The sequence below is a fragment of the Parus major genome, chromosome 4 (genome assembly GCF_001522545.3).
Source record: "Parus major isolate Abel chromosome 4, Parus_major1.1, whole genome shotgun sequence".
NCBI classification, from domain to species: domain Eukaryota; kingdom Metazoa; phylum Chordata; class Aves; order Passeriformes; family Paridae; genus Parus; species Parus major.
Genome location: NC_031771.1, coordinates 24,436,800 through 24,457,685, shown reverse-complemented (window position 1 = coordinate 24,457,685; position 20,886 = coordinate 24,436,800). Strand labels below are relative to the sequence as shown.

The 20,886-nt window shown below is 41.1% G+C and overlaps 1 protein-coding gene across 1 annotated transcript in view; it reads right to left on the bottom strand.

Annotated features, from left to right (window-relative positions):
- Positions 1–19,807, bottom strand: part of LOC107202786 (transmembrane protease serine 11E-like) — a 42,152-nt gene extending 22,345 nt beyond the window's left edge. Inside the window, exons 1-3 of the mRNA XM_015623731.3 lie at positions 19,517–19,807; positions 10,882–11,003; positions 10,070–10,188 (exon numbers count right to left, since the gene is read on the bottom strand). Of these exons, the coding sequence (XP_015479217.1) occupies positions 10,070–10,188; positions 10,882–11,003; positions 19,517–19,680 (405 nt within the window). The 5' untranslated portion in view covers positions 19,681–19,807. The remainder of the gene's footprint in view (positions 1–10,069; positions 10,189–10,881; positions 11,004–19,516) is intronic.
- Between the last annotated feature and the right edge of the window lie 1,079 nt (positions 19,808–20,886).

Below are 20,886 nucleotides of genomic sequence, written 5' to 3'. Positions count from 1 at the left end.
TCATATCTGAATGAGAAAGTAGGCATTTTTCCCATTACACACTGTCACTAACTTTCCCATCTTTAAGAGCTGCCTTAGCACTACATCACCCACAGACAAAAAAATAACTGAAGGGTGTATTTGTTTTCAGTGAACCTTGCAGGGCCTTTAACACCTTCAAATGTGAGCCAACATTTTTTACTTTTGCAATCTACTGTCTTATCATGGAAGAAAGGCTAGCCAAACCTCTGCACTGTGGCCTACCACTGACCTGCTAATGAATTCATTTGGCAAATATGACTCAAATATCTTCTTTCCTTCAACTACGATTTTGGTAACCTGAATTATTAAGAGTAATCTTTATATTCATGCAGAGTTTATATAAGAGGAGGCTATGTAGGAAGAAGCCTTCAGATAAAAACTTTCAGAGATTAATGTTCTGCCTTATATTTTTACAGTTCCTTTTTTGGTGAAAAAACACTTCTCTCCATTCTGCTTATAATTTTCTTTTCAGCTTGAGTCACAACTGTGGGAGCAAAAGCAACTAGGACTTTGTCCAGTGACTAGGTGTGACCTGGTCCTGCTTGGGAAAAGCATTTACACTCATTTTAAATGTTTTGCTTTGATTACATCCCCTCAAAATTGACACTGTCGTGACCAGATACCTTAAATTTGTCACTGTTTAAGTGCATCTCACTGTTTTTCCTGGCCCTCATCTAGCAACAGCTCAACTGTGACAGCTGTTGCTGCAGGCTAGGTTCATGAGCATTATGAACCAAGTGCCAAGTCCTGTTCCTTTCAAGTGGGAAGCATTTTCCTGACAGCCTTTATTTTAGCATTTAAAAAACCAAGATTTTCTTTTAGCTAATGTTTACTGGCTAGCTTGGCTTAATGACATTTCTAATTTCTTCAGTTTAATTTCATATTCTCTATACATTTTACTACACTTCTCTCTATGCAGAACAATTTTCTTAGACAAACTGGATTTTGTTCCTGAGTGCTGACCCATCCAATATAGTAACTAATAGTGACTAGCACCAAAGATGCAGTAAGAGGGCAAAACATTCCCCCCTGTACAAATCCAGACAAAAAGGAAATTCTTCCTTGTTCATTGTAGCCAGATATTGTTTCATACTTTGATGAACAAGATTTTTCTTTGTCTCAAAAACCTTCAGATTTCATCATCATATTCTTTTTCTTGTGTCGCACCTTGCTTAACCTTCTAAGGGTCGTGAGCAACCTACTGAAATCTCTGTGATTCTTCTTGTAAAAACCTCTGTGATTTCAGAGTCACACAATACGTCCTTCCTCCCTAGGACCCAAAAAACACCCAAGCTCTGGAAATAGGTCATGACAGGGATCCCATTGCTCCAGGGTAGTATGGAGCTGACATGAGCTGGGCCTGCCCAGATGTGTGGAGCTGTCTGTAAGTGACCCAGCAAGGCTGGCTGTGTCAAGCCCTTGCTTTCTCTCACCACACACTGCTCTGCCACCGCACACTGGGTCACAAGGTTTATCCAGAAGTTATCTTAAATCTAGTTTGACAGAACTCTCCTTGGGAATATTTGCTGAACGCACTGAGTTACTTGCATGGGATGTTCAAAATCATTTAGTAGGCTTGGGAGCACAGAGCTTCTTGCTGCTCAATATTATTGCTTTTTTGCCTGCTGCCAGTTTAGTCCTTCAACAGCTATCCTCATACCACATTCTTCCTCTTACCTCAGTTGCTTCTTAGGATGTAAAGCCTATTATTAGTGATTTTTAAAGCTTTTTGACCATAAATATTAATTACAACATACCACTTGATTCAGTGACTCTCCCCAATTTACAGCTCAACATGCTGAGACCTCTAGAGCTGACCATAATATAAATCCAGTAGCTGTTCCTTTGAGTACGTGACATTTTTATTGCCCTAATTTCTACTAAGGGGTTGAGAGAGAACACAAGGAGAAAGAGTGACAGGGACAGCAAAGAAAAGAATGTGGCAATGTTCCAAACCAGGATGTGGACATCACACTCTCCTTGGAAACAGACAATCCAATTACTACCACAGCCCTACAGCCACAGGCCTTGCCTGAGGAGAAGAAAACAGACCTGAAGGAGAGCAAGTGCAATGGTCCCCATGCCTTCAGCAAACCAGAGGATCAGAAACCTCACACACAAAGACAGCAGGTCACACAGTGGGCAAAAGCTGTGTGATCCCAAACATCAGCAAATGGCATCACAAACTCCTCATGGAGTTTAAGCTAACAGGGCTGCTGAAGCTGAGGGGTGAGTGAGCACTGCCTGACTGCACTGAAATAAGGAGCTCAGCTGGATGGTTCCCAGAGGCCACATCTGCAAAAGAGGAATAATTGTCCTTGTACAGCAGTTCCTAAAAAGATTGGTCTTTCAGATAAAAGAAGTTAAGAGGACTAATACATGGGATAATGTCAGGATTTAAAGTTCCATGCTTATGCTTGGTGCAACCAATTTCAAAGGCATGTAATGACATGAGTGTTTCATTATAGTTATGTGTATTAGTGACAGCTGGAATTAAGGTCACCTAAGTATTCTCATTCCTACTCCCTGCTTTCAATTATCCATAATTAGCTTCCTAAAACTTTCACACTGCTATTAAAATTTTGTCCACTTAGGGGGAGGATTTTCCAACTTTTGGAGAGAAAAATCGGGTTTGGTGAGAAAAGCTTCCGTGTCAATATCCGGAGAAAGGCTTTGTGGTTGGGGTTTTTCTTCTTCCCAAAATAACACACTTTCCCCAGGAAAATTACTATGTACATTCTGGAAAATTACTAAGTACATTAAACAGTACTTAGAAGTAAGGAGCTGAAATACAAGAGCAAATACCTCTTAGGAAAATAACAGTTTTGTGAAATCTAAGGAAGATCGTTGGTTATATGTTCAGCTTACAAGTGCCCAAATACCACCAGGCACACAACTTGAGTATTGAATTTGGATTCTCCCTTTGGACCACACCAGGATCTAAGCAGCCACTCTCTTGACCAGCCAGATTTTGATCACTGGTTTGCATCTTGAATCACTTCATTGACATAATTACTTGCAAACAATGCAGTAATTCTGGATTGTGAGTCTATAATTAAGATAAGGTTCTACCCTTAATCACACACACTATCGATAGCTGTGCTTTACTTCATTTTGAATTCCTTTTCCCACCTCAGGTTCACGTCCATTCTCCTTGGGCGCATTTTATAATTTTTCTTGATGCACAGTTTCAGTGTTAAAGTAACTTGTTTATTTGGAGTGAGGTGTCTTATGATTTTTCTGGATTTCTATATGCATAACACAACTTCTGCTTTGATGAGCCAAGGAAGAAAGTGAAAAAGAAAAATCATTGCATGCCTATTGCTTGAGAAAATTGCATTGCATTAGTAAGTCAAAGAATTAGTCAAGTGGAAGGATCACTGAATTTACATGAGAAAAAAGTTGGATATTAGGCACATTTTTGATAACTAACAACTTCATCCTGAGAATCCATGAAATTTAGGTATAGCTCACTGAAAGTTCGAGCTCTTAAAGGTGATGAAAAGCACTAAGCCACAGCTTCATCTGCTACACTGCATCCACTCACACCCCCACTTAAAAGTGCTTCATATTTTCTTCATTATTTAGTTTCCTGTGCTACTTTTTTCTGTGCTAGTTTTTCCTGTTTCCATGTGACCCATGGTAACAGGAAAAACTGGGAACAAAATTAAAAAGCAAGAAAGCATACCATTTTTTAAAATCTATGCAGTATATACCTACGCCAGCGGTCTTTCTCTTCTTTGTGTTTCAATTGGAACTTTTAAAAAAACAGCATCCCAAGTGAGATGCAGGTGTTTTCAGTGAGTTACTTCCTCTCTCAGAGAGCAGCGTTTCACCTATCTCTTTAGGGCCACACCTATATATATACATACTGACAGTCAAGTGTGCTGTCAACCTCTAATTCCAGAGCTAAATAAACATGTTGCCAGGCTGTCATCTTGGCCACTGATCCATTGCTGTTTCCCTCTTGGCTGAATTACTGTGGAAAATCCTTTCTGCTTTGTTTCTAGCCTCAGCCACCCATAGAGGGCACCCCTATTGTATCTCGCTAATCCAAGGGCAATGCTTCCTATTTGTGAGAATCTTTCCCTTAAAATTAAGATTATAAAATGGAAGATGTCAAATCCCCTACATTTATTTTGGTATTTTTCTTCTCAAAATGTTCCTTAAATAACTTTTTTTTATATAGATAAAAGTTTTTTTCCTGGTTTCACAATACTGTTTTTCAGGAAAAAAAAAAAAAAAAAAAAGGAGACTATTATTTTTAAAGTCTCTAAAAAGCTCAATTTAGAAAGCTTAATTAGTCTGGCTTTTGTACTATAGATGCATTTGTAAATAAATTTGCCTTTAGTGATGAACATGAAAATCTTTCAATAAAATTTCTGCTCTTTTCACCTCGTATTGGTACTATGTAATACTTGAGGGATCACATATAAAGACTAGGAATGCTTGAGTTTAAATAAAGACTTGGTTTTTATATGCTGAGATCTTTATCCATAAACACTACCAAATCTCTTCTGAAACTTATTACAGCCAGAACATTCTTACTCAGTTTGGTCTGGGTGCTGCAAGACTCTGAAAAGTCCTTGGAAAGATCTGGCTGCTGCAGATCATAATTTATGATTTGGCTAATTTATATTAAATTTTCCTTTTTTTTTAGGGGCTGAGAGGGAAAAATAAGTGGGAGTTTTTCACACACAGCAAATGAAACTACATGATACTTGTAGATACCTGCCCTTCTCCATTTGCTGTAAAAATGAGAGTCATGCTAGACTCCCTTGAACTTCAGCATACTCCCTTTTCTCAGGGCATGTTTACTTATCATCTCTAAAACGATCCTTGGAGTCTGGTGTCCCAAAACAAATATTATTTAGGAGTGTTTTAAAAACCTGCTGCCTTGGGGATCTGCTCCTACTGAATTAACCTCCCAACCCAAGGATCATAAAGCACTGATGGAGCAAGCCAGTCTTTTGAGCTTTATCTAAACACCCACATGGAAGGTGTGACCTCATACACAGTTTCACCTGGCTTTGCAGCTATGTGCTCTGAAGAGATTTGTATTTCATCACCCTCTCTCTCCCAAATACACACACTTCTGCTCCCCAGGAAGAGTTGAGTCACGTGTGACCTTAAAAGCCCAAGTGCCGTAAAACAGCAGCCTCATCTGCTCACTCACTGCTGTTCTTGATGTTTTCAAATAGGCCTCCTTAGAGTTCAGCTCAGATGGAAACCCTAATCAGAACTCTGACTGATCCTTTGGCCCTGCAGATGTGACAGTAATCTGTTCACAATTTACATGATATAAGATACTTCCTAATATTGGGATGATGCCAGCTTATCCCTGGGTATAAATCAGAGGGCCTTCCAGTTACAAGGATCCTGTTGAAGGCTAGCCCTTGCACCAAACAGGGTTGTCAGGTGTCAGAGCTGGGGGGTGTGAAGAAGCTGCATGATACCTGGTTGCTCCTCTGTTTCTTCCCCACCCAATTCATACTGAGATATGTGTCTTAATAACCTCTAAAATTATCATCTGCCAAGGGAGAAAACTGCCTCCTTCCCCACTGGTTCCAGTACAGGGACTCAGCAGTGAGCCCTTCATCCTACTGAGAACAGGCACCATTATCAGAACTGTTGTGCAGTGTTTTCCTGTGGAATCTTAAGTGGCTCTGCAATACCCAGAAGAGACATAAAATCAAACCCACTCTAATTCAGCTCGATCAGACAGGACAAACTTCAAGAGCTGTATTAATTAAAAACTTTCCCCCAACAGCTGTACTTAAGGACATAGAAGTTTCTCTTGCCACTGGAAGTAGCTGAAGCAAGATGTCTGTTTCTAAAAGAGATGTCCTAACACACAATGCTGAGTTCTGAGGTGAAAAATACTTGATGAAATTCAGTTAATTCAATAGAAATATCTGGATAGGCAGTAGTTTCCCAGGGGAAGTGTCCAGGTATAGTTTTAATATAATCCCTAACCTCTCTGCCCAGACAGAGGGCTCTGATCCAGCCAGTTAGCTCTGTGCTGGTTTCAGATGTTGGAAGGGCAAGGGGGTAACCCAGGTGCCTTCTGGATTATGAGACAAAAGGGGAAACCCATGTCAGTCCATTCCATGTCTCAAGGCACTCCAGGAGGGAAAACAAGCACCTCAGCTCTTCCCCAGCCACCCAACCAGCCAAGGAGGGAGCCATGCTACACTCCTACCTGAGGAACATCCATCCACCCAGCTCACAGCCTGGCTTACCAGCACATGGGAGCAGGGTGGAGTAGGGAATGACAGGACAAAGCCCCAGGAGCTGGGAAGGGAACAGTGTCCAGCACAAGATTCCACAGAGACACACAGGCTCGGACAGGGAGAAGCAGCCACACAGCAGGGCTGGGAACAGCTCTGGCTAGAGAAGGAGACAGGGAGATAACAAGGTGCCTGAGAAAGGAGAAGGGTTGCATGGGCTCTCCTCAAAGAGGGGAAAGCCCACCACTTCTAGGAGGAAGTACCAGAAATTTCTTGTAGTGGCAAAATAGAGCCAGCAGGTACATTTACAAACCCCTGATGGGCAGAGTAAAGGCTGATGTCTGCTTCTATTGAGCAACCAACCATGTATTGAAGGGGTCACCTGCTGTGGCTGCTTGAGATCCACCTGTTTCTCACAGCTAGAAACTTGCCAGCCTTCAGCTGAGACAACTTCCACTGAGATTGAGATACTCATTTCAAGCTCTCCTGACTGCACTTCCCCTTCCCTTGGGGTCAAAAATGACTTTCTACACAAGACCCACCACCCCTCCACCCTTCTTCCTACACACAGGGCAGTTACTACAGCTGCCCAGAGTAAGCAACAGGGATTATCCCAGTCACCCAGGTCTGTCTGATTGTCACAGCTCCCTCCACTCTTTGGCATGCCAGAGAGACTGGAGAAGCAAAGCTTAAAGCAGGGCCTTGGAAATCTCCCCCAGGATTCTGCTAGTAAGAGGGTAGTTAGCATCTCCAAGGCATTCTTGAAAAATCCAAAAGAGTTAATATATTTTGTGGGAGAAGAAAAAGAAATCCAAGTCTGGTGAAGGGGCTGGAGGAAAACAGAAAAAAAAGACACAGATGAACCACAGAATAAGTGAACCCACTATAAAATAGAGGCTCCTTGGAGAAGGAGCCATAAGGCTGTGTCTGTGCTCTTTTTATCCTGTGTAAGAGGGGACAGTCTGGCACAGAGCATTTTAGTTTAGCCAGGGAAGAGGGACTAGTCCAACTAGAAAAACGAGGAGGCTCTGGTGAGCTGGAATCTCTCTTTCCCTAGTGGCATTCAGTCAAGTCTGATTTTTTAAGAGAACACAAAGAGAACACTCACAGACACTCACAGGAAGCCAGTCAAGGAGCAAAGACCTTTCATCATCTGTTCCTCAGTCCCCCCAGCTCCACCCAAAAAGACATTTTCCAGACTTTCCAGTCAGCCCTGAGATGTTGACTGGTGCACCAGCTTCATCAGCTCTCTGGCATGATCTGGCTGCATTCCCTCCCACCTTCAATGAGATAAGAGTCAGGAATGTTGTTCACACAATGGGTGTTACTATTCAAATTTGGAAACCAAAGCAAACATTGGACATTTGCTGCAGGTCCCAAGGAAGTCACGATATGGCTTCCATATGGAAGCAAAAGTATTTTTCCTGGTGAAACATCAGTTCTGAAAAGAATTCCTTTCTGGGCCTTTCTGGGGGCAAATGAAGGAGGGCTTCATCAGGAAGGAGTCAGAGAAGGGAACACTTGGCAGGGAGTTGCATTAACTCAGGTAATTTGAATGCTTCTGATTATCAGAGATGATTCACTTCTGTTCACTTTGCAGCTAGTGTTGAGAAAGACATTGCATTTATCTGCCTTGACTCACTGTTTCACAACATGAGTTTAAGGTATCGTTACTACTATGACAATGGCAAGGCTTGGACATCCAAACCCTGACACCAGCCAGGGAAAGACTGCAAAGGGTTTTGGTAAATCCAGACAAATTAGAAAATGTGATAAAGAACTCAACTCTCTCCTCCTCCATCACAGAGTTGCTGTGAAGATGCTGAGAATAAAAATGCAAATGTTCTGAGACAGCTGTCTGTCAAGATTTCAAGAGGATACGTGTGTGTGGAAAGATTGCTTTGATTTTTATCAGCACAAGATGAGTTTTGCTGTTATAAAATCAGACTGACAAGGAACACACTTTCATTACTGTATGGAGCTGCTTTCAATAAGGTTACGGACAATTCTCAATCTCATACATCCTTGTTCAATGGAACACCTGGAACTAAAACCACAAAAAGTCAAACTTACGGCAGGGATCATTTATATAAGAAAAGAGTTCATTCAATTTGAGAGAGGAAGATAGAATTTAGTGGCTGAATTAAGGACAGCTCTTAAGAAAAGTTACAGGAATGATGGAAAGACAACACAGTTCTGTGTATGTTTGTTATGGTGTCACTTATCAGGTACAATTAACATGCCCTGATATAATAGTTCTCACTGCTCAAGCTGCACTGGTATTTACTGTCACTACTGTCAGAACTGCTCAACACCCAGAGAGGAGATGGGGTTTCTAAAGCATTGGCTTCCATTCAAGCATCTAAATTGATAGCCACCTTCAGAGGAAGTCTGACTGCATTGGACACTGTCTGAAAGAACTCCTCAGCTAAAATAAGTGGGTTTTTGCCAAAAGAGGCACATGTTTAAAAAAAAAAAAAAAAAAAAAGAGGAAGGAATTGAATGGGAGGAAAGGATACAACACAGCTCAGACTCCTTCTCAGTCCTTGCCTTCCTTCCCCCTCAGCAATACACAGTGTCTTGGTCTGGGAGAACATTCCCTCTCCAAGGTCCTATATCACAAGGTGAAAAGCCTGCAATTATTAGGTAATAAATGTCAAGTGGTAGCACCTAAGCAAACACAGCTCGTGTAAGACTATACATACAGATATGCATCAGAAGCACATCCTGGGAAATCTGGTATGGGTCCCAGTAGACAAAGAGGGCAGAAAGAGAACAGACACATTCAGAGAAGATGACAGCTTTACTAAGATCACTGAAACCTTTAGCAGTGGAGGTGTGAAGAGATGCTAGTGTTGCCAAGTCCTACACAGCACCCTCCTTCTCCAGAGCAATGTCCACAACAGCTTTTATTGTGGACAAGTGCCATTGCCCTAAATTAAATGATAGTGGGCAGCAAAGCATTGCCCTATTAACTGGGTATCTATGCATGGTTGCCAAACAGGAGGTAAGAGATATGCATCGGATTCTGATGAATGAAACACAAAAAGATACAAGCACAATCACATGCTTATTGTTGTATAGAGGTGAACTCTGTAATTAGCATCTCTGGGGTAGTGTCTCAAAGAGAAAACAAGAAAGGAAATTACAATGTGTCTATTTATTTCCATAGCTACTGTATGACTGAGATCCACTCGGCAACCTCTGCTATTTGTAGGAGGGTTTCCCAATAAAACATACCAAAGGCGCAGGAAAAGGACTTGTGTGTTGTTTTCTCAACACACAGTAACAGCCCAACAGGCAGAGTTCCCCACCCTGTAGAGCAGAGGGTGTGAAAGAATGCTTTCCTTAGAGATAATGGGACATAAATCACAAGCCAGACTCAGGGCATGGAAAGAGACCACACACAAATGATGAGATTAGCTCAGCTGATTAGAGCCTGCTGCTAAAAACACCAAGGTTATGGGTTCAATCACTGTATGGGCATTTCACTTAGGAGCTGGAGCTGACGATCCTTATGAGACCCTTTCAGCTGAGAGTATTCTGTGATTCTATGATCAGTGATATAGGAGGAAGCTGAGGTTATTTTAAATATCTACTTCACCACTGAAGAGAAGAGACAGGCTAGAAGGTGCCGAGTGGCAAGTGCCCGGTGTGCGATCTATGATCGTGCCTCTCCTGCTATCCATTTCCCAGGTCTGCCCTCCTGGGGACTGAGGGTACACCAGACCCTGTGGTCTCTGAGTGCACTGTTCACATTAATGACTCTTGTATTATCACACAGTCCTTAATGGAAAGGCACAATGATCCAAACTTACCAGTCTTTCAACCCTCTCGCTCAGGTCTCTAAACCTTCCTGAGGACTGTCTGGAAAATTCATTATTGTACCGGATGTTGTTGATTTTTACATTGGCACTGTAATAGAACAGCTTCTGATCTGTAAGGGAAAGAAGAGGAACAGGCAATACTCAAAGTACCAAGATGAATGAACTTTAGAGAAACCCCTGGCACTGACAGATATCCTGACATATAGGGAGTGGATGAGCCTTCACCTGTATCCAACCCATTCAAATACAGCTTCCAAAAGCTAGGAGCAAGCACTCGATTCATTTAGGTGATCCAGTCCAAGTTTTCCCAGCAGTTACATTTCTGGCCAACCAACAGCACTCGGCTCTCACACAGAATCACAAGCTGCACCTTACTTCTTTGTTACCTCCCTTCCTGGCCTGTCCACTCAGCACCAAGCCCTGGCAGGAAGCTGCTAGTGATCAGGGAAAGGGAACATAGAAACACTCCAGGGAGATATGCAGAAGGCTCTGTTTGCCACTCATGTAAGGGAGACCAGACATCATCCCAAAAGTAGGTCATGAGAAAAATGTGAAATGAGTGAAAGCAAATGAAAACCAACAGAAACCACAGCCCTAAATCACCCTGCACAGCAGGAAATGTTCCTAAGAGATTTACAGAGGTGCTAAATGAGGAAGGAAATAGAGCTCTAGAAAAGGCAGTGGGTTTTTTTCCCCAAATAAGCTTTAGGCAGACTGGTAAAAACTCCCAGCATCATCTGGCACAACAGGCACAGAGGAAATTCACTAAGCACAGGAATAGTGATACATTATGCAAAACTTACCATATGCCAGAAAATAAACTAGGAGACCAATGGTGATAGCTGCTGCCACTGCTGTTCCAATAACGATTACAGCAATTTTCCAGGGCTCAAGATGTCTTATTTTGATGGCTGATGGATGAATTCTGGGGAAAAATAAGGACAAAGAGAGATTATTAAAAGATCCTCTTCTATTTAAGGCCCCCATCTCCCCCCAGAAAAAACAAGCTAAAATTTTCTCCCTCAACATTAATTGATTATTCTCAGGAATATTAATTGACTTCTCACCCAACAGCCTTGAAAATGAAACCATGACACAAGACTATTTTGAAATAGGTGTTGGGATGTGCCAGAAGAATGCAGCCAGTTTTGAGGGTTTTAGGTATTATTAGGGCCAAATCAAATAGGAATCTCACTAAGATTCTTACATGACTCCTGACTAGAAATTTGCAAGACTGAAACTTATTTTTCAGCTAGGTAAACTTTCACACATCAATGTACACAGCTTTCAATTGGTTAAGCAAATCATTTATCAGATACATTGGCACTTTTGCTCCCAAAACTGCTTTGTGCAGTAAAATTGGTAAAAAGCACCCCATTATTTGTATTGTATGTATCTGTACATTATTCCAGCTTCTCAGTCCATTTCAGCCTTCAAAACAGAGCTGAATAAAAAGGAGAAAGATTTCAGAGGGACAGCCTGTGTTTCCTGTCATATTCAGACTTAATCTAAACACAAAGGCAAGTACTGCTTTAAGCAGTATTTGCTGAAGTGATAGAATGGCAGGGAAGGGCAAGGACATGTGAGTAGGAACCTCACCAGATGCTTCTCTCTGCTGTGCTCTGAATTACGTAGGTACTAATCCAAATTAACTCATGGAAAGCCAATGGACAGTCAGTATTATAAAAAAAACTTCCCGAAAAAACGTTGGTTACAGGTAATTCTGTCTTTGTCTATAAACTCAAAGACTCCTTAAGAACCTTAAAGCCATTTTTCTATTACATTATCAGCCATTGCAAAGCACAGAACAAGAAGCCACTATTTTTAGTAGAGTCCTTCATTCTATTTCAGAGCCCTCACTCATGTAGACGTGCACACCTACAGGTAAAGGTACAGCCTACCTCAGAAAAGCAGGCTGCAGGGATCCTCTCCCAAGGGTGTGAGGCACCTCAGAGCTCCCACGTACAAAGTGCACACAGCTCACTCCCAGAACACACAGCTCATCAGCCAGAAGTTTAAATACATTCAGGTAAGTTGAAATAATTGCAAGTGACCCCTGCAGCTGTGTGCAGGAAAGGGACAGCAAGCAATGTTCATGGCTCATAAATACCAAAGCAGATTCTGATATTTCATTCTAATTCCATTGCAATGCCTTACAATTGCAATCTTATCACTTCGGCTTGGAAAACAACTGACTCAAGCCAAATATCATGATATGTGATTGAATGAAAATGGGAGTAATAATTTCTCCCTTGGATCTGTTCTGACTTGTTCTGCATGTCCTATTTAGTGTTTCCTTCCCTCCTGCTATCCTGTACAACAGCCATTAACCTCTCATCAAGTTTGTGTCAAAACTCATTTGTGACTCCATAGCAAAAAAACACCCCCAAAATGCCAAACAAAAAACAACTAACCAAACAACCAAAAAGACACCCAAAACACAAAGACAGAAATTAAATAGTCCTGTTAACAGTTCAGAGATGAGCACCTCCAAAATTATTTCTGAGACTGTTCTATGAAAATTGCCTTAAAACTTCAACTGGAGAAATGAAAAATATGGAAGTACAAATAGTCAGGACTCTACTTCATTAACAAAAATATTTCTAAGTTATAGCTTTTAGGTGAAATCATAAAGTCAGTGGTGAATTCAATGTGCATTTGTTGTTTTATGGTTTGATGGGGTTTTTTTCCCTCACCTCAGGTAATAGTCTTTTGCATGGCTTATATGCTTTGCAAATGTGTCCAATATGTTTGAAATGAGACTGAGTTACAAGAAAAGCCAATAAAACAAACACAAAAATGCATTTGACTTAAGACAACCTACTCTTGTATTCTTGTAGATATTCTCATCTAAGAAGCAGTTGTCTTGATTAGGCTGCACAGAAGGAAAAGCCTCAGAAGGTCTTTCAGCTATAATGATCCTGGCATAACCTCAAACCAAAATGCTGGGTTGGAGAAGCCCATTTGAAAGGCTGAATGCCAGCTCTGCACCACAATAGGTGAGCCTGAAGAAATTACTGCCTATCATATCAGTGAAACAGCAGTTTGAGAACAGAAGTAACATGGCTGGGGCACAGTTAAATAGGGCACTATAAATTTTAAACCTTTTCAGCATTCTCTTGTATTTAGTGTAAAACATTTTGTAACTCTAATTCTTTATTTCTTCTATTTCAAGTTCCATGTTATCTTTGACAAACAGAAGTCCCAGTCCACAACAGTTACTCGCACTTGTAATTCTACTCACAGACATGACTTTCACCTAGTTCATGAAACCTGTTTGAGAACATCATTTCAAAGAGGTGCAGAGGGGTCTCAGCACCAGCTTCTAAACTGAATTTCCTCAAAAGCTGTTTGACAAATTCATCTTAGAAAGTCACTTGAGAGGGGTAGAAGGTGCTGTTTGGGACTTGGATGTCTTTTTTCTTGATTCATCCTAAATTTTCCCCCTTCCTTTATATATAAACAACAAAAAGCTATTAAATTTTATCCTCCACTCCTAATTAATTTTAAAAATGAAAATTGGTTTTAAAAACAGCAGGTATTTTTTGAGTAAAATATCCTTGGTTAGGCTGTACCATCTGGATAAACATCTTGAATAGACATGCTGCAGACTAAGAGGATTTCTAATCCTGGTTTTCAAAGATATTTGTGAGACAAACCCACAAAGATTACTGAACTGATATTTTTTTATTCCCATTAACTTTGAACTTTATTACTGCTTTGCTGTACCTTCTAAGGTTCATTCCTCAAAAATTAATTATTTTATCTGATGTGTCCCACTGTGTAAACTTGAACAGTACTTACAGGGATTCAGTATACACAAGAGAAATAACTGTGCCAGAAATGAAACAACTGAGATCCATGTGATGACCTGACAGGGCTTGAACACTCTGGAGTGAGCTGATAAAAGTTTAGTGCTGTGAATTTATTTTTCTCAGACCAAGAATCAAGCAGTCTTTGTTTACTCCATGGCAGCTATGTGCTCAAAGGGAGGCAACAGGGACCAAAGCCTAGAAATGCCTGCTGAGATTAAAAACACTCCAGCTGGGAAGGTCACTGAAGTCCTCCAGAGTAGAAGTGGAAATTTTATGCCTAATCCAAATACCTAAAGATGAAAGCTCCCCATCAACCTCAGAGGGCTTTCTGACAAAGTCCCTTCTGCTTGCAGTTTAAGTGGCCCTTCCCTCTTCCCCAGAAACTCTGCTCTTTCCCAGGAAACCATGCCTGTGCTGTAATCTTAAACGCACTGCAAACAAGGACTGGATTTCATCTCTTGACAGAAGGCTGCCAAGTCTCAGATTAAGATTTTTCCAATGAGGATGAGGAGTGAAATACTTGCTGGCAAAGAAAAACAACAAAAACTGACACAGAATTGTTTACACTGACATAATGATTTTACTTCTTTGTCCTCTCTCACTTTCCCAGTAATTTCCAACATTGTCTCAGCTTATTCCACTGACATTCAGCTGACATTTTCCCAGAAATACCCACTGAGACCTTTCCTGAACACTGGTATGTGATTTGGAGCCCTGCATTCCATACTTGGGTTCCTTCACATCATACACAAAGAAGCCTTTCAGGAACCTTTTCCTCAACAAGGAGCTCACACTAATGACTACAGAGCCAGAGAGATCCCTCCCATTATGCATTTTAGAAGGCATAAGAAGGGCACAGTTAATTACATCTGAGTTTTAGTAACAGAAGAAGATCAAAAGAAAAATGTTGGTTTCAAAGGAAAATTAAAATTATTGCCTAATATTAAAATTAAAAAAAATTAATTTAAATTATTAAAATTAAAAATATTGCCTAATTGCCTAGCTTGGGTTTTTAAGGTTGTTTAATGAACGAATTATAAACATTGTCTTAAATAAATCATAAATGCACTTGCCTCACTGCAGCCTGAAACTCTTAGTTTATATAAGAAATCAGTGTCTTTTACCTACTGAAATTTAGATTCACTTCTTGCAAAGAAGCAGAATTGGAATTGCCATCTGTGAGTCAAACTATCTGCTTTCTGGTTTTCCCCACCAGGGCTGGAAGCACACTCAGACAGCAGTGGAAAACCTCCACTACCTGCAGTGAGCTTCGTGTCCAGCTAAGTCATCATGCACCAGGAAAGGGAGCACAGGCTCTGCTTTGGCAGGCACCCACTGGAAGTGGCTGCTGAAGAAAGGTGCTGACAGGACAGGCTGATGAAAAGCCAAACCCAAAACAGTCACCTAGAGATGATCTCTTGTGGGCTATTGCATGTCTTTTGCTTTCCGTCCTTCCTATAAGAGAGGCATGCTTAGATTGACAAAATTTCTCCACTGTTATATGATACATATAGTACCTATCTTTTAAAGTGCTTTGAGGAAAAAAAAAATACAAAAATCGCTATAGCAGTACTTGTAATATTATTTTACAATGTAATATAGCATAATAAATACACAAATAGTAGGACAGTGCTTCAATTTGTTTGCTGAAATAAATCTCTCTACTGGTACATGAAAACTATACTTACCATCACTCCCAAGCAGTTCTGCAAGTCTGACACAGCTCTTCTGCTGGTGTGCACCTGTGAGAGCTTATGTCAACTCAGAATATGACCCAAAGCATCCACCTTCTTCTGTAGTTTAAAAGCTTATATTTCTGGATAATAACATATATTTCTGTGCTTTATACTTTATGTCCTGGTTTTGACTGGGATATAGCTAATTTTCTCCTTAGTATACTGAGCTGTGTTTTAGGCTTAGTGTGAGAATAATGTGGGTAGCACAGTGATTATTTAGCTGTTGCTCAGTAGTGCTCACTATCAGTCAAGGACTTACCAGTTTCCCACATTCTGGCAGTGAGTAGATGCAATAGGAGGTGAGATGGAGCATGGTCAGGACAGCTGGTCTGAACTGGCCATGGGGCTATCCCATACCACAGAGCATCATGCTCAGTATATAAATGGGTGAAAGTTGGCTAGAAGGGGCCATTTCCTTCTGTAGCATGGCTTGGGCATTGGTCAGTGGGTGAGCAATTGTATTGTACATCAGCTGTCTTTCTTGGGATTTTTTTTGCTGCCTCTTTTATTATTATTATTATTATTATTATTATTATTAGTTAGAATTTCAAATATTAGACTGCTCTTATCTCAACCTATTGGTTTTTACCTTTTTTTCCCTAAATATCCTCCCCATCCCACTCAGATGACAGGCAGTGTGTGTGTGGTGTGAGTGGCTGCATGGCACTTAGCAGAGATTTAACACAGAGGCTAAACCACAATATATAATAAACAGTTGCTAGGCTGGGTAGATAAAGAGTGAAATGTAATCTAGCAATGTATTTTCACTGAACATAGATGGACAAGTTTCTTCATGGGAAAAATGCTGCTGAAATTAGTGAAAGCTCCCTAGACAGGTGCTTCAGCTGATACTAAAACCCCAGGCAACTCTCCAGTGGCAAAGAAATTGGATAATTTCCTGTGTTCAATTCTGTATAAAATCTGTCCCCCTTTTATCATCACATCTGTCCACGGACTACATGAAGCTTTCAGATTGTCTGATATCAGAAGCATGTCAAATTAAGTCACCCCAAGCTTTGTGTTAGCTTGGCTTCATCCAAAAGGAGGGTCCGTATGTAATAAAAAACACAAACATGGAAGGAGCATATGGTGGAAGCAGAATGCCTTGATTTGCAAAGCTTATGCTGACCCAAAATTCCCAATCATAAAACTGCGTGGGAAAAAGCCAATAAAGGGAAACACTTCTGAAAGACCCTCTAAAATGAACGGCAGAGGCCAGAAAAGCTGATGGGATTACACTGGGGCTTGCTCAGGGAATGAAGATGACAATATTTTAAGGCCCAGGAGAAGGTCTTGCCTCATTCTAGTTTTTCTGTCTAAAATGGCCAGAAACTGAGGGAAATCAGCAACGAAACATCAATGGTTCCAATTTCATATGAGGAAAAATCAGATGTGATGTGTACCAGAAGCAAAAGCATTTCACTAGGGTTTCCTGAACTCAGGATCTGCTCTGGGACAAACTGAGCAGATTAGGTTTCTCTTTGGCACCATGCAGGAACCACATCTGCCTCCTGCAATAATCAAGGTAAACTCCCACTAATGCCAGTGGCACGTGAGTGTCCTTGCACCAGGGCTGGTATCTATTTCCTGCTACACCTCAGCAGTCTGTAATTTGCATTCATTTTGCCCACCTACTGCATGACAAATTGGTGCAAGCGGCGCTGCATTTCCACCTGCATATTCACTTTTAGACTGCCACATACAACACCAGCTACTCTGTACCTCACCCTGCCAGGGCACGAGAGCTCCACAAGGAAGCTGCAGAGGGGACACTGCACCTGCTTCCCAGAGTGCAGGACACAGCACAACAGCGGGACAAGACCAGCAAGGCTGTCTACTCCACCCACTTTTCCTCAACAGGTTTGCTTCCTGAAGGATTTTACACAGCACACGTTCCAATTTAGCTTGAAATGCTTTGAAAAGGGGCATCTTGGAACTGGATAAAGTAAATAGTGAAACTCCACTCTTAGAAGGGACTAAGGCGGAGGAGGATGAGCTCAAACAGCAAAGCTTACAGCTCCACACTGATCCACATCCCGGCCCAGCCAAGAACTCTAGACGCCTGACAGGCTACACAGGGGCTTTGATTAAGACTAGGCAGTTTCCATCCCTTCCCAAACATGCAAATATTTAACTATCCAACACAGATTTCCCCTTATGTACTTTAGATTTTATAATAATTTCAACAACCATTTAAACAATTAAATCCTTTCCTAAGTAGGAAACAACCAAACTGTACTCAGAGGCTATTTAACTACCCTCTAGCACAGTGTCATTGAAATTATTTACACCACTATTGATATCACAAGGACATGGCAAATAGATTTACATCTGACTAGAAAAAAGAAAGGCTTTTCAATTATGCTAGGTAGAGAACTCTCTTTTAGTTTTCCCTGTTTATGTAACAAACATAAATTGATAATCACAACTGATGGGGATTTCTTCTTTACCTGACACTTAGAGTAGCATATCTTTTAAGTTATAGATATTAAATGGGGCAGAAAATCTTTGGGTATTGAGCAGGGTACTACTAATCAGCAAAGAACACAACAATGAACTTCATCCTCTCCAAAGTCAGGACTATTGACTAAAATTATATTGTTTCCACAAAATGAGAGCAACCTTCAGTGGGAACAAAGAATAAGTTTTGTCCATCCAGAAACAATGTTTCTATTCCAGCATGCCCTGAAATTATTTTAAAAACTCAACTTTTGAAAATACTGAGGGTGGAAAAAATAAGTAGTACCTTGCAGTCATCCACAGCCATTTGCCCAAAGCAACACAGAGAGAAGATTAATGTTGTAATCTTTAACAGTCACACACAAAAATTAAAGCATCCAGCCAAATCATTAGGATGTAAAAAAATAATTCCATTTCTTTTGAATTTTGTTCCTGAGGTCATACTTTTAAGCTTCATCAAGTGCTGAGAACATTATAATAATAAAAAAACAAAGCCACGGAAGACTGAGCATCCCCCTATTGCCCCATTAACCCAGAATCCAGTGAGTTAAACAGGAATTACAAATTCCAAGAGGCTTCCTGTGTATCTAGAACCCAATCTCTGTTCTGACCCAAGAAACAATAGTAGAGTGTTACAGCTGGAAGACTTATTTTTGTAAAAATACTCTGAACATTCCAGTGCTGTCCGAAACACTGTTATGATAAAACAAAACTAAGGATATCCAGCATCTCTGACTGCATGAAATACTTTCTGATACAAGCCACCTACTCACTACTCCCTAGAAATCATGGCTTCTTCATTAAAACACAAGGGTTAAAACCAGAATGGTGAATACCAATAGTGTTCCCCTTTATGTAGTCGTGCTGACATCACCTATTTAACCAGGATTTTTTTCAGGATTTGGGGGAAATAATATTGCAACTACACCTGACCAAATGCCAAGGTTTTTTCAAAAATCACTTCACTTGATTGTGACACAAATAAAAGCCTTTTGCAGGCAGAATAAGATGATCAGAGGGAAGAAAAGACAAGTGTCAACCTGACTTCATCTTTCTAAACAGACAGCAAATCATTGTGCTCCTGGCCGTGCTAGAGAAAGATTTCCTTCTGCATTTCTCGTTCCAGCCACATTACTCTTTTCATCCAGCCCACAACCTCCAAAACCACCCTTTCATCCTGCAATTTCTTGTTCAGCTTTCCCTCCGTTTATCATCCCTTTTCAGGCTGCACATTTCAAACAGATCCATGATGTACCCCAGGTCTAAAAGGATGAAAGAGGCCTAGGTAGAGCATTGAGCACCAAAGCTAAATCAGATTTCTCCTCTGGATCTGTGGCCTTGAAGCCCTAAAGCTTTCCCACAGACAGTACCCTTTACCATCATTACACCTCCAAATTAAACTTTCCAGATTAAAACATGCCACCTACTTTTGAAGATCCCATGGTAGGTCCCGGTAGTCCTGGTAGCCTTTCTGCCCGCCAACGAAGGCTTGACTAAAGTCTGGACTGCGCAGAGAATGGTGCTGGAAAACACAGGAGTCACATTGACTGGTGTGACGGGAAGGGAAAGGTGTTGAATGAAGATCCTTCATTGAGGCACGGCTGGCGCAACACCCAGCACCCTGTGGGTTATTGCAAAATGAGGGAACGAACTTCAGAATAAAAACAAACAGAGGTGAGCATGGAGTTGATAAGGAGACTGTAACCTTCCGATCAGCTCCGCATCAAAGAGCTCCCCAGGCAGAGATGGAGTGAGCAGATAAACCGGCCCAAGCAAGAAGACTTGTTCTTCACTACAGAGAAACAGGAAGTGCGTGAGATTTCCCTTTTCCAGCACTCCCTTTCTGTCCAGATTTTATCCCTACAGCAGGCCGTGTCCTGAGTGGCTGCACCTTCTACCACATGCTCGTTGTAAAACCCACAGCAGAGAGGCACCACACTGTCCACAGCGCTCAGTCACTTGTCTTCTGAGAGAGCCAACACAAAAATAAATAGGGACATAAATGGCTTGGTCAGCCAAGCCTGATCTACCTCGGTGCTCACTCATCCACAGCTGTCCTGGACTCCCTTGGCATCAGGGACAAGACAACTATAAGTATCCAGCCTCCTAATTACATGTTAGTCATTTAATGGTTGGCATAACCCCGCCTGTGGAAAATGCTTACTCTGTGAAAAGGGCCACCAATCTCCTTGGAATTCCCTTCTCCCAGCACAAACGTGATTCTTCAGAGCCAACTGGAAAGGGGAAAAATAGAGATTCACTAGTGAGAAAATGTGCATTTACATCGAAAAACCAAAAAATCACAAACCAGAAAGTAAAATTACAAGAAAGCAAATCTGTTTTCTGCTGTTTGATGCACTAGAATTTGTGCCAAAAAGCTTGAAGCATTTAGTTTTCCCATGAAGTCTCAAGATTACAGTCATTTTTGTTGAAACATTCATTATCTTCCAGAAACAGCCTCAGCATAAAGGGAGGGGAAGAAAAAAAAGACAAGAGGAAAATCTGAGGAAAATTTTACCTAAACATACCAAGTAGTTTTCCATCTTTCCCCAAAGTTATCCATTCACAGGCATTTCAGTGCAATTGTAGGAGCATCTGGGCAGACCGTGTTGAGGACAGTGGGACAAACTGATCGCTGCTGAACAGCATCTGCTGTTTCTGTAACAATGATTTCTTCATTTGCTTTGATCAAATCAATTGGGGCTTTTTGGCTTCTCCGAGCTCCCTGTGGGAAGGACATTGTCGCAGTTGCCTGCCTTAGCTGAGGATTTACTGACTGAGTGCACAGGTACCTGTG